Source organism: Amblyraja radiata, chromosome 5 (genome assembly GCF_010909765.2).
Source record: "Amblyraja radiata isolate CabotCenter1 chromosome 5, sAmbRad1.1.pri, whole genome shotgun sequence".
Classification (NCBI taxonomy): Eukaryota; Metazoa; Chordata; class Chondrichthyes; order Rajiformes; family Rajidae; genus Amblyraja; species Amblyraja radiata.
In genome coordinates this window covers 85,368,396-85,383,171 of record NC_045960.1, presented here as the reverse complement: position 1 = coordinate 85,383,171, position 14,776 = coordinate 85,368,396, and the positions used below count along the sequence as shown (strand labels likewise).

The following is a 14,776-nucleotide window of genomic DNA, read 5'->3' as shown; positions in this document are numbered from 1 at the left end:
GTGTCATTGATGTCACATTTACTATGTATTACTGGTTTGTTCCAATCATAGAAATATCAGTGGCATCTCACTGTTTTAATTAATTAGATAGTTTTGTTTGTGTCTAATATACTTGAAACATGTAGGGTTTCAACTGTGCAGCTTTTCACATGGTGGGTACTTTAATTCCTTACACTTGTCTTTTCAAATCTGGGGCAAAGTCTAAAATATCGACATCCTAAGCTTAGAGACACAGCATGGAAATAGTCCCTTCAGCCCACTCAGTCCATGCTGACCATCAACCACCTGTTCACACTAGTTCTATGCCATCCCACTTTTGCATCCTCTTTGGATACACGAGGGGCAATTTAGGGCCCAATTTGCCAAGCAACCTACACATTTTTGGCACGTGGGAGGAAACCAGAGCACCCATGAGGAATCCCACGCAGTCACAGGGAGTACCTGAAAATACAGATAGCACCTGAGGTGCGGATCGAACCTGGATCTCTGGCGTCGTGAGGCAACAGCTCTACCAGTTGTGTCACTGTGTCATCCTAAAAAAAAAATCCCATATAAAAAATTGCAGAACTGGAGTTACAATTGGATGGTTGTGCTAGTTATGTTGCCGAGGGCAGTCGATGAGAGGGGGTTGACGGGGGGAGCTGGGTGGGAAAGGGGGCGGGGCATGGAGTGTGGGTGTGGGATTGACTGCCAGGTTGTCAGGTTGGTTTGGATGTGCAAATAATGTGTGGGTTGAGGATCGGGGGGGAAGGTGGTGGTGGTGTGGGGGAGGGGGGGGGGGAGGCGGCAGCAGGACAGGGGTCGGATGAGATGTCAAGAGGGAGGTGTGCAAAGAGGTTTGCTACACTAGTGAGTGGAATGGTTCGCCTCAAATAGAGGCAAACAAGTTAATCACTTCAAGGAAACACACCCAAGTTTGGTTCCCAGCATTGGACTGAGAACTGCTCTGTGTTTTCCGTTAAATAGCACAGAGGCTTCAGTAAAGGGAAATGTTCACGTGTCTCATTGCATGAAGAGAATTAAAACATTGCTGAAAATTAATGTGATATCCGGATGTGTGTTGAACCTGGTTGGACTCCACTGTACGTATCCATGGCATTTTGGATGTTACCAATCAGAAACGGGCAACACAGCTTATTTGGAGCTGAAGATAGACACAAAAAGCTGGAGTAACTCAGCGGGACAAGCAGCATCTCTGGAGAGAAGGGATGGGTGATATTTCGGGTCGAGACCCCTTTTCAGACTATTCAATGTCCTGACTGATGGAGATACATGTGCCAAATGGTTTCCCAACCACCCTTTCCACCATGTCTCCAACTTCATGGAACTACAGTATATACCTGCACCCTTAAGTCTCTCTGTTCTATAATGCAGTTGGCTCATATTCCTCTCAACCTTTCCTATTTATGTAGCTGTCCCAATGTCATTTAATTGTTGTTATTGTACCTGTCTCGCTACCTCCTCTGGCAGCTCATTCTATAAACCCACCACCTTCTGTGTGAAAAGGTTGCCCCTCGGGTTCCTATTAAATCCTTCCCCTCCCACAAACCAATGTAATCTGGTTCATGATTCCCCTACTCTAGTTAAAAGACTGTGCATTTACCTTATTTAATCCTCTCATGATCTTATCCACCTCAATAGATCACACCTCATTTTCCTGTGCTCCAAGGAATAAAGTTCAAGCCTGCCCAATCTCTTCCTATTGCTCAAGCTCTCAAGTCCTGGCAACTTTCTCGAAAATCTTCTCTGCACTCTTTCCAGCTAACAACCTGCTTCCTACAGCAGGGTAATCAAAACTACACACAATATTCCAAATCCACCCTCACCAATGGTAACATAACATCAGTAACTTTAACTTTTTGGATGATGGCATCCCAATATCACAATTCCCTCTGATTAAGGCCAATGAAAACCTTCTTGACCACCTTATCTACCTGTGGCACAACTTTCAGGGAACTATGTACCTGCACTCTGAGTTTCCTCTGCAGTACAACACTACCCAGGGCCCGGCCATTCACTGTGAAGGTCCTGCCCTGGTTTAACTTCCTAAAATGCGATGCATCACACTTATCCTCATTAAACTTCATTAACCATTCCTCAGCCAACTTGCCCAGCTGATCAAGATCCTGCTGTAAGATCCTCCTGATGAGGAGAAACAATTGGGCAGAGGTAATCAGGTATGGAGGTGAGCGGAAAGGTGGAGACAGAGAATTGAAGGTAATAACAATGGGGGAGGGATGTTGAACAGATCAACCAGATGGGGAAGAGATAGGAAAGGTCATGTTCATGTCCATAAGTTCTTAAGTTGCAGGAGTTGAATTAGGCCATTCGGCCCATCAAATCTACTCCGCCATTCAATCATGGCTGATTTATCTTTTCCTCTTAACCTTGAAAAGATGTAAAAGACTGTAGGATTTTCAATTGATGATGGAGAAACTGGCAGAATATCTATGCCAAAACATACCTTTTAAATTTTTCATCACCTCCACCTAATCGCTTTCATTAAAAGAAACTCACTCGGAGTTAATACCATGATTTTTTTTTAAAGACTAAAATTATTTTTGTTTGTAAACACACAGACTCTGCACAATAGATGGAAGGCCCTTACTCGGTGCAGCTGAATTAGAAAATAATGAATATTATGTGGCTGTTGGATCAGAAAAATTCAAGAAGCTGCCCTATTATCAAGTCCAGTCAAAGAAAATTACAGTACGAGAGACTCAAGGGTGAGTTCCAAACAACACACTCAGTTCGACGATGGCTGAGCTTATAACAGTGCTTAAAACTTTGCTAAGTATGTCGTGTCTTATTAAATGCATAAATTAAACTGTAATGCAAAATTAACTGCTACCTGCCTTTTAATGTTTTTAAAGTAATTGTCAAATTTCCAGGAGGAAAGCAGTTCTGGAGCATAGCAGAGTATACTTACGCACAAAAATATATTGTATCATTTAATTTACTGCAGACAATATATCAAAATCTCTGTGTCATCATATAGTGATATTGTTGTCACCTAATGTTTAGGTATTTCACTAGCGTGACACCAAGAGTAAGTTATGTATAGTGTGGGATGCATTCAGCCCATGGGGATTATTTACAAGTATTTACCTGGTGTTACCTGGTTACCAATTGCAAAATGGGTTGGTAGCTACACTGCCCATAAACCCAGACAGCTTTTGGCTCCATTATGAAAGGTACTGTGTTTTTAGTAAGAGAACCTCAATAAGCAAACTTCATGATTAAATAGGACATGAATTAAACTTAAGATAAAATGGTTTGGAGCCTGTGATTGAGGCAGTGCAGCGTAGGTTCACGAGATTGATCCCTGGGATGGCGGGACTGGCATATGAGGAAAGATTGAAAAGACTAGGCTTGTATACACTGGAGTTTAGAAGGACGAGGGGAGATCTTATAGAAACATATACTATAAACTATAAAAGGACTGGACAAGCTAGATGCAGGAAAAATATTCCCAATGTTGGGCGAGTCCAGAACCAGGGGCCACAATCGTAGAACAAAGGGGAGGCCATTTAAGACTGAGGTGAGAAAAAAAGATTTTCACCCAGAGAGTTGTGAATTTGTGGAATTCCCTGCCACAGAGGGCAGTGGAGGCCAAATCACTGGATGGATTTAAGAGAGAGTTAGATAGAGCTCTAGGGGCTAGTGGAATCAAGGGATATGGGGAGCAGGCAGGCATGGGTTATTGATTGGGGACGATCAGCCATGATTACAATGAATGGCGGTGTTGGCTCGAAGGGCTGAATGGTCTCCTCCTGCACCTGTTTTCTATGTTTCTATGTACAGGCCACAGAGCCAAAGAGCCCTAGCAAAGATAAGTTTGGAATTTATTGGTAAGCCAGCAAGAGCGCCAGTACTCTTCCGTGAAAACAATCAGGACTGACATTACCTTGGATCCCTCTCAACTTCTCCCTCTCCAGTCTGTAATTTGTTGTGGTCCCACCTCTACTCAATCTGGACTGTATGGTGACTGGGACAGTTTAACTAATTAGGCTTGATCCAGTGAGTTAAATCAAGATGACCAATAATTGTCAGCAGTAAATGGACCCTCGGCATTTTGAGGGTGAGTAGCTGGCTGTTCAACAAACTAAAGGCCGAGATCAATCCTGTCTTATGGCGAAAATGTAAATGTCAATTTGCATTTCTTAGCTGCATTTATCTCTCTGTTTTATCTGAACATCAACATGCCTTTTAGTTATGCCAGCACCTGATGTGGAAGAAAAATAATCAACTGTTTAGTTTTAGTTTAATTTAGTTTGGAGATACAGAGTGGGAACAGGCTCCTCGGCCCACCAAGACCACACCGACCAGCGATCACCCATACACTAGTTCTATCTACACACTTGTGGCAATTTCCAGACGTCAATTAACCTACATACCTGTACGTCTTTGGAGTGTGGGAGGAAATCGGAGCACCCGGAGAAAACCCACGCGGTCACAGATTCCATACAGACAGCACCTGTATTCAGGATCGAACCTGGGTCTCTGGTGCTGTAAGGCAACAACTCTGCCGCTGGGCCACTGTGCGTGTAGATATGAACTTACAAAGCTCTATTGGCATGAATGGAAGTGTTGAGGAGACTCTGCTCTTGAGAGGCTGCAAGTTTGAGATATGCTGCCAGAATGGCCTGGGCGAGGAACTGATGTAACAATGCGATGGAACTTTATTTATCCCAGGAGGGAAATTGATCTGCCAACAACCATAAAACACAAAATATGGGTGTGGGGTCAGTCTCAGTCTCAGTCTACCCCACGACAGAAGGGGAAGGAGTTATACAGTTTGATAGCCACCAGGAAGAAGGATCTCTTGTGGCGTTCTGTCCTGCATCTTGATGGAACCAGTCTGTTGCTCCAGGTTGACCAGTGTGTCATGGAGGGGGTGATCTGTAATGGCCAGGATGCTCCGCAGTTTGAGGAGCATCCTCCCCTCCAAGACCACCGCCCCATGAATCCAACATCACTTCCAGGACGGAGCCAGCCTTCCTGATGAGTTTGTTAATTCGATTGGCGTCCGTGGCTTTGCCCTGCTGTCCCAGCACACCGTAGCGATGAAGATGGCACCGGCTACCACCGATTGGTAGAACATCTGTAGCATCTTACTGCAGATGTTGAAGGAGCGGAGCCTTCTCAAGAAGTACAGCCAGCTCTGCTCCTTCTTGTACAAGGCATCAGCATGTATATTTTATAAACAGCACTCACTGAGGGTCCATTAATGACTGCACAATATTTGTTCCCTCATGCACCAGTGTGGAGGGAGTGAATGTTTAGGGTGGTGGATGGTGACCAGTCAAGTGAGCATCTTTGTTCTGGATGATGTTTAGTTTCTTGTGTGTCGAGGCTTCACTCATCCCGAAAAAAGGACGGTTTTCTACCATGCTCTCGACCTGTGAAATGGTTTGGGCTGCCAGAAGGTAAATCACTTCCTCTGGATACACATCCTCTCCACTACCCTGTAGCCACAGTATTTATGAGTCAAGTCTAGTTGAATTACTGGTCAGTGGTACCTCGCAGGGTGTTGATGGTGGGAAGTACTGCAATGCCATTGAATGTCATACATAGGTGCTGTAGTTAGACACTATCTTTTTAGAAATGTTCGTTGCCTGGCAGTTTTGCATAATGATATTATTTGTCGAAGGAGTAACTCAGACACGAAATGCTGGAGTAACAGCAGACCAGGCAGCATCTCTGGATCGAAGGAATCGGTGACGTTTTGTGTCGAGACCCTTCTTCAGATTGAGAATCAGGGAGAGTATGACATAATGATATGGAAGGGTAAGGTGTGAAAATGAGAGATCAAAGGGGTTGAGGATCAAGGAAAATTTTGGAGCTCCCGACATCCGTCTCTACCCAAGACTGCGAGCTCCTCGATTGTGAAATCCACCGGGAGCGCCGATCCCAGGCAAGGGATCAGCACCGATGGTAAGTCCACGGCCCTGCGTTGGGGCTCAAAGTCAGTCCCGAGCAAGGCTGCCAGCTCGTAGATGTTAGGCCGCTGAGCGACTGCAGATAGAAACATAGAAACATAGAAACATAGGCCCTTCGAGCCTGCACTTCCATTCAATATGATCATGGCTGATCATCCAACTCAGTATCCTGTACCTGCCTTCTCTCCATACCCCCTGATCCCTTTAGCCACAAGGGCCACATCTAACTCCCTCTTAAATATAGCCAATGAACTGGCCTCAACTACTTTCTGTGGCAGAGAATTCCAGAGATTCACCACTCTCTTTGTAAAATTTCTTTTTCTCATCTCGGTCCTAAAAGATTTCCCCCTTATCCTTAAACTGTGACCCCTTGTTCTGGACTTCCCCAACATCGGGAACAATCTTCCTGCATCTAGCCTGTCCAACCCCTTAAGAATTTTGTAAGTTTCTATAGGATCCCCCCTCAATCTTCTAAATTCTTGCAAGTACAAGCCGAGTCTATCCAGTCTTTCTTCATATGAAAGTCCTGACATTCCAGGAATCAGTCTGGTGAACCTTCTCTGTACTCCCTCTATGGCAAGAATGTCTTTCCTCATTCATAGGATCCGGAAAACAATCGCATCTCCGCCAAGGTAAGAGATTGAAAAAAAGTTTCCCCCGCCCACCCCACATATAAAACAAACCAGAGAACATTAACACAAACTTTTAAAACACATTAAAAATAACAAAAAAGACGAAAAGACAGATAGACTGTTGGCGAGGCTGCCATCGTGGCGCCACCGGTAGATTTTCAGGAGGACAATCAAACTAGTCGGAGAACTAGGATGGGGGAGGGATGGAGAGAGAGGAAAAAATAAAGGCTACTTGGAGGGTAAAAGCATAATTTCTGGAAAAAAAATAATAGATGACGTTTCAGGTCAGAGCCTTTCTGCAAAGATGAAGATGTCTGCAAAGGTGTCTGAGATGGTCCATGTCTAGGTAAAATGTGCGGGAATTGAATTTTCGGGTCCTGCTGACTGACGGTGTCACTAACAGCTTTTGTGGCCTGATACAGATCAGTCGATATTCTCAAGTGACAAACCCAGCTCCTGCTCGTGGACACTTGGCAGCAGTGCTCCTATCGTGACTGATATGCGATAGAACATCTGGATGAACTCAGAGCTGGGGGTCACCAACAGAACGAGGGATTCTGGCAGGCATTATATCTAGGTGCCTTAATACAACACTATTCCTCTTTATTGAGAGCAGTGGGATACATCTTTGTGACAGTACTGAAGCCATGAAATGAGCGGCAGTGTAGGATCCAGTCACTCCGGGAGAGCAGCCAAACGCACAGTTTCATTGCAAGGTCTGTCACCTGGATTGTAGTGAGACAGTGGCACTAAAACCTGACGAGCTTTTGTCAGAAGTGACGCCAAGAATACTGATACATTAACAGACTTCCTGAAAGGGCTTGAAGCAGGAACATTGATGTACATTTTGGCCTCTTGCCAGGAGTGGAATCAATGACACACGACAAGACCTTTCTTTGAACAGATTGAGCCTGACCATTGATACCTGAAAAGATCTCTTTACCAGAATTAAGATTGTCAGAAACGTTGACGTGTAATTGGTCATTCTGTCAAGATGACACAAAAGGTGCGAGGACACAGTGTTATGTCAGAAATGGATTGAACAATGCACTTACACATGACAATATATAGTGTCGGTAACAGTGATGCATGGTTATCGCAACTGCAGGGATCATTGTTGTGTGATGGTCAGCAAACAATCACATAAATAGAGCTTCAGACGGGCACAATGTTAGGAGCACCAATAGAAAAATCAAAAATCAAGTATTTCGGAAATATTTCTATGCACATGAAGACAGTGATTGAAATGCGGGGACTCCAGAAATTGCAGAAGCTGGAACCTTGAGCCAAACCCAAAGTGCTGGAGGAGCTCAATGTGTCAGACAACACCTGAGGAGAGAATGAACAAACAATGTTTTGGGTTGGGACCCTTCTACAGACTGATTGAAATAGGGAACTTGCTATAAATCATTATAGAGATTCAAATTAGAAGTACTTTAATAAGAAGCCATTAGAGTTATACAGCTTCGAAACAGGCCCTTCGGCCCAACTTGCCCACACCGACCAACATGTCCCATCTACACTAGTCCCACCTGTCTGTGTTTGGCCCCTCCAAACCTGTCCAATCCATGTAGCTGTCTATTTGTTTGTTAAACATTGGGATAGTCCCAGCCTCAACTACCTTCTCTGGCTGCTTGCTCCATACATCCACCACCCTTTGTGTGAAAGGGTTACCCCTCAGATTCCTACTAATTCTTTTCCCCTTCACCTTAAACCTATGTCGTCTTGTTCTTGACTCTCCTACTCTGGACAAGAGACTCTGTGCGTCTACCCGATCTATTCCTCTCATGATTTAATACACATCTGTAAGATCAAGTCAGAAGATTGAACAACGTAGCAAAGATGAGCGGGAAGCAAGAGGATTTGGTAATGTTTGAAGAACAACAGAAGAAAACCAAAAAGACAATAGGGGAAGAAAAGATGAGGTACGAAGGTAAGCTAGCCAAGAATATAAAGCAGGATAGTAAAAGCTTCTTTAGGAATGTGACGAGGAAAAAATTAGTTAAGACCAAAGTTGGACCCTTGAAGACCGAAAAAGGTGAATTTATTATGGGGAACAAGGAAATGGCAGATGAGTTGAACAGGTACTTTGGATCTATCTTCACTAAGGAGGACACAAACAATCTTCCTGATATAGTAGTGGCCAGAGGATCAGGGGTGACGGAGGAATTGAAGGAAATCCACATTAGGCAGGAAATGGTGTTGGATAGACTGATGGAACTGAAGGGTGATAAATCCCCAGGGCCTGGTGGTCTGCATCCCAGGGTCCTTAAGAAAATGGCTCTAGAAATCGTGTATGCATTGGTGATAATTTTCCAATGTTCTATAGACTCAGGATCAGTTCCTGTGGATTGGAGGGTGGCTAATGTTATCCCACATTTTAAGAAAGGAGGGAGAGAGAAAAAGGGGAATTATAGACCAGTTAGCCTGACATCGGTGGTGGGGAAGATGCTGGAGTCCATTATAAAAGATGAGATAGCCGAACATTTGGAGAGCAGTAACAGGATCAGTCCGAGTCAGCATGGATTTACGAAGGAGAAATCATGCTTGACTAATCTTCTGGAATTTTTTGAAGATGTAACTAGGAAAATGGACAAGGGAGAGCCAGTGGATGTAGTGTACCTGGTCTTTCAGAAAGCATTTGGTAAGGTCCCACATAGGAGATTAGTGGGCAAAATGAGGGCACATGGTATTGGGTGTAGAGTGCTGACATGGATAGAGAAGTGGTTGGCAGAGGAAACAAAGAGTAGAGATTAACGGGTCCCTTTCAGAATGGCAGGCAGTGACTAGTGGGGTACCGCAAGGCTCGGTGCTGGGACCGCAGCTATTTACAATATACATCAATGATTTGGATGAAGGGATTCAAAGTAACATTAGCAAATTTGCAGATGACACAAAGCTGGGTGGCAGTGTGAACTATGAGGGGGATGTTATGAGAATGCAGGGTGACTTGGACAGGTTGTGGGGGTGGGCAAATGCATGGCAGATGAAGTTTAATGAGGATAAATGTGAGGTTATCCACTTTGGTGTCAAAAACAGGAAGGCAGATTACTATCTAAATGGCGTCAAGATGGGAAAAGGGGAAGTACAACGTGATCTTGGGATCCTAATACATCAATCTATGAAAGTAAGCATGCAGGTACAGCAGGCAGTGAAGAAAGCAAATGGCATGTTGGCCTTTATAACAAGAGGAATCAAATATAGGAGCAAAGATGTCCTTCTGCAGTTGTACACAGCCCTAATGAGACCACACCTGGAGTATTGTGTGCTGTTTTGGTCCACTAATTTGAGGAAGGACATTCTTGCTATTGAGGGAGTACAGTGTAGGTTTACAAGGTTAATTTCCTGGATGGCGGGACTGTCATATGCTGAGAGAATGGAGCAGCTGGGCTTGTACATTCTGGAGTTTAGAAGGATGAGAGGGGATTGTTAAGGGTTAGGACACGCTAGAGGCGGAAACATGTTCCCGATCTTGTGGGAGTCCAGAACTAGGGGCCATAGTTTAAAAATAAGGGGCAAGCCATTTAGAACGGAGATGAGGAAACACTTTTCCTCAAAGAGAGTGGTGAGTCTGTGGAATTCTCTGCCTCAGAGGGCAGTGGAGGCAGGTTCTCTGGATGCTTTCAAAAGAGAGCTAGATCGGGCTCTTAAAAATAGCGGAGTCAGGGGATATGGGGAGAATGCTGGAATGGGGCACTGATTGGGGATGATCAGCCATGATCACATTGAATGGCGGTCCTGGCTCGAAGGGCCAAATGGCCTACTCCTGCACCTATTGTCTATTGCCTATTGAATGGGAGGAACACCGAAGTGTATTGTGAATGGGGAGCAAAGTGGAAATTTGTGGAGTAAAATAATGCTGCCGACGTGATGTATTAAATAGCTTATTTTTATACTGCAAAGTTTTATGACAGGTACATTAGGGCCTAAGTAGACAAACCAAAACTAGGCTCAACAACAGGAGAAAAGGCACTGATATAAACTACTAGACTAAGTCCCCCAGAGAAAAGGCACTGATATAAACTGGGGGGGGGGGGGGACTTTCTGGTGCACTAGTATGGGTGTTGTGGGCTGAAGGGACTGGTTTCCTGAGGGCTAGTATGGACATTGTGAGCCGAATGGATTCTTGGGCTGGCGGCTCAGTCACTCAAGCCTGTTGTGCTGGCAGCTCACTCACTCACGGCTGGTGGGCTGGCAGTTGACTCACGGCTATTCCTTGAAATTCCATTTCAAGCAGGGTGCAAGGCCACCAAATTCAAGTGCAGTTTCTTACCACTTCAAGCAGAGTGCAAGTCCACCAAATTCATGTGCAGTTTCATACCACTGCAAACAGGGTGCAAGGCCACCAGATTCAAGTGCAGTTTCATACCATTTCAAGCAGGGTGCAAGGCCACTAAAGACAGCGAGTCGTGACCTCACCCTCCTCCATCTTGCAGAAACTGAGCCATGCCCACACTTCTGGGTTTTATAGTCCCTCCCCCACCTCCCACCAGAAGGGGCGTGACCTTCATGGCGTGATTGACAGTAGAGACAATCTCAACATTTTTTAAACACTAATAACTCTTATATTTTTCATCGATGAGAAAAATCCTCGGCACCTGATGAACGGAGTGGGACTCTGAGTAAGATGGCTAAAAATCACAGCCATATGTAGTAACGTTTTTTTCCGAAATCAATATAAAGCGCAAACAGGAAGTGGTCAAGATTAGACTTTTAATTATATAGAAGGCAAGACAACTTTAATTAGGCAAGGCAACTTTAATTAGGCAAGGCATCTTTAGCATTTCCAAACCATAGGCAACACAGCTTTAGCATTTCCAAACCAAAGGCCATGGCAAGGTCTTCCAGTATGTCAGAACACTGTATCTGTGGTGTGAAGTTACAGCTCCACTCAAGCTCTCTTTGCTGCATCATTCACTGCTTCCATGGACTTCCACTCATTACCCCCTTGCTGATCCAGTTACTGCCTGCTCACTGCCCCACTCGCTGCAGGAGGGAGCAGGTTCCTTAGAATATATTGTCATGACTGGGCAGAGTCAACATGGGTTTATGAAAGGGAGATTGTCTTTGGCAAATCTGGTTTTTGAACCTGTAAGTAGCAGAACAAACAAGGAGAAATCAATGGATGTGACATATATGAATTTTGTTAAGAGCCATGCAAGAATTATTAAACAAAAATAGAGTACGTGGGTTTGGGGGATAAAAAGGTGGTGCGTATTGAGGAATGATTACAGGAACATACAACTGGTTCAAACATACCAGCTAGGGTCAAGAGAACCCCACGTGGACTGTCCTTCATTAAGATCAGGGTAACCTTGACTAGTTGCCTCTTGATAGCAAGGAAATGAGGGTGGAGAGGAGATGCTATACATGAAATGTGTGCTTGCCTATAATTCAGTGGTATATGACTGAAACTTTATGATTTAAGTCTTAATTACTCGTAACCATATTGAATACATTTTCATGTGTTTTGTGAAGAGTGATAAAAAACAATATGGCAACGAATAATAACATGCTATAAGCTCTATTCTCTTTTATCTTGCGTGTAGGAAAAATCAATTCAACCAAGGAAGTGCAAAATTGACTATTGATTTTTTCCTTCTGAGTGGGAATGACAATTTCACTGCCCATTGATGTGATAATGTAATTATTATCAATTAAACTGTATGCTAATTATCAGTTAAGATTCCAGTTGCATAGTGCACCTAAAATCTAGAAGTAAATCACCTGTTTGGTTGAAAAACATGTAGCATTGCTGAGGCATTGCCTTCTATGCGTTCTATTAAATAGCAAGTTCAGAGTCAGATTAGTTTATTGCGTTGTACATCAAGGTGCAATGGACTTCCTTGTTCACATGAAGCTCACCAAGTAAACAGCATAAGTGTATAGTAATAATAAATACAACACCAAATACAATGAGTTAACCTGAACTCGGTAACAAATAGGTTAACCTGAACTCGGAGTTTAGAAGAATGAGGGGGGACCTCATTGAAACATACAGAATAGTGAAAGGCTTGGATCAAGTGAATATGGAGAGGATATTTTCACAAATGGGAGAGTATATGATTAGAGGTGATATTCTCAGAATTAAAGAACGTTCTTTGAGGAAGAAGAGGAGAAGGAATGTCTTTAGTCAAACATAGAAACATAGAAAATTATTGCAGGAGTAGGTCATTCGGCCCTTCGGGCCTGCACCGCCATTCAATGGATCATGGCTGATCATCCAACTCGTTATCCTGTACCTGCCTTCTCTCCATACCCCCTGATCCCTTTAGCCACAAGGGCCACATCTAACTCCCTCTTCAATATAGCCAATGAACTGGCCTCAACTACCTTCTGTGGCAGAGAATTCCACAGATTCACCACTCTCTGTGTGAAAAATGTTTTTCTCATCTCGGTCCTAGAAGATTTCCCCCTTATCCTTAAACTGTAACCCCTCGATCTGGAATTCCCCAACATCAGGAACAATCTTCCTGCATCTAGCCTGTCCAACCCCTTAAGAATTTTGTAAGTTTCTATAAGATCCCCCCTCAATCTTCTAAATTCTAGCGAGATTCCACAGGATGGTGAATCTGTGGAACTCTGCCACAGAAGGCTGTAGAGGCCAAGTCAGTGCATATTTTTAAGGCAGAGATAGATAGGTTCTTGATTAGTACAGGTGTCAGAGGTTATGGGGAAAAGGCAGGAGAATGGGGTTTGGAGAGATAGATCAGCCATGATTGAATGGTGTAGTAGACTTGATGGGCCAAATAGCCTAATTCTACTCCTATTCCTTATGAGTGCAAAATATAGAATGATGTAAAGATTGTAGTGGAATCTACAAGTAGTGCAAAAAATACGGTTTATTTGTCACATTGCACATAAAGTGCAAGTGAAATGAATATGTCAGCAGCGGTACAATGATAAAGAACACACACAAAAACACAATAAAAATTTAACATAAACATCCACCACAGCATTCATCACTGTGGTGGAAGGCACACAATTTGGCCAGTCCTCCTCCGTTTCCCCCCGTGATCGGGACCTCAACCCTCCGCAGCTGTTGCTGCGGGCGTTCAGATGGTAAAAGGACAAGGTACAAGTCCAGGTAAGTCCAGGATAGTCCAGTTTATAGCTTCCTGGAATTTTGTTCATTTTTTTTGGTCAAATTCTGTTACCACTTAATTACCACTTAGGTAATTGTTGATTTGTTTTATAATTTTACATCTTAACAGCTGCTCTGTTCTTGTGAAACATTTGCATGGTAGTTACACAAAGGGATCTATTTGCCAACACGATTTGATAGACACAGACTCACTACCAATGCCTACTTTGATGAAGTTCTCCACCTCCCTCCGGCAGCTTTCTGTGAGGCCCTCTCTCACTGCTTCCCCACTGTGATTCCAGCTGCTCTCGTGCTCTATGATCATGTTCCGACCCGTTCTCGCTACTTCTGCATTTCCTTGTGTTTAGTTTAGTTTAGAGATACAGCATGGAAACAGACCCTTTCACCCACCGGGTCCGCGCCGACCAGCAATCCCTGCACATTAACACTATCCAACACACACTAGGGCCAATTTTTACATTTAGCAAGCCATTTAACCTACAAACCTGTACGTGTTTGGAGTTTGGAGGGAAACCGAAGTTCTTGGAGAAAACCCACGCAGGTCACGGGATGAATGTTCAAACTCCGTACCGACAGCAGCTGTAGTAGGGATCGAACCCGTGTCTCCGGCGCTGCATTCGCTGTAAGGCAGCAACTCTACCGCTGCGCCACCATGACCGCCCATATTGTGTCTTCATCAATTTGATAGTTCTCGACAATTTATTTTGACCAGCTTGGCATTTATATGCTGCTTGTTTGACATGAATTAAATTTAATGACTTGAAAAATGTTATAGGGTAAAGGGGGAAGGGCATGGAATGGTTTCAGATTAATAAATGAAATGAATTGTGCACATGGAAATAAAATGAGTGTCAAGACAATGGATGTTGACCCCATTTTTATGACTGGCTACAGATCGCTTTTCATATATTTTTTAACAGATTTCATTCTGATCTGCTTCCTCCAATCAGAAGAGGTCGCAAGGCCAGAGGAAAGGTATGATTTTACATTTTTCCCAGTTCTGTCATTGAATTCATTAGATAGCTAAACTGGGGTCTGCTCCAATAACTCAATGTCATAAATCTATCATCTCTGCAATGTTTTAAGATGGGAAAGGT

The 14,776-nt window shown here is 43.8% G+C and overlaps 1 protein-coding gene across 2 annotated transcripts in view; it reads left to right on the top strand.

The window, feature by feature from the left end:
* dcdc2c (doublecortin domain containing 2C) overlaps positions 1-14,776 on the top strand; it is a 114,338-nt gene that overhangs the window by 45,888 nt on the left and 53,674 nt on the right. For both annotated transcript variants that reach the window (XM_033021655.1, XM_033021654.1), the window contains exons 7-8: positions 2,580-2,726; positions 14,600-14,654. In XM_033021655.1, coding sequence (XP_032877546.1) covers positions 2,580-2,726; positions 14,600-14,654 — 202 coding nt within the window. The remainder of the gene's footprint in view (positions 1-2,579; positions 2,727-14,599; positions 14,655-14,776) is intronic.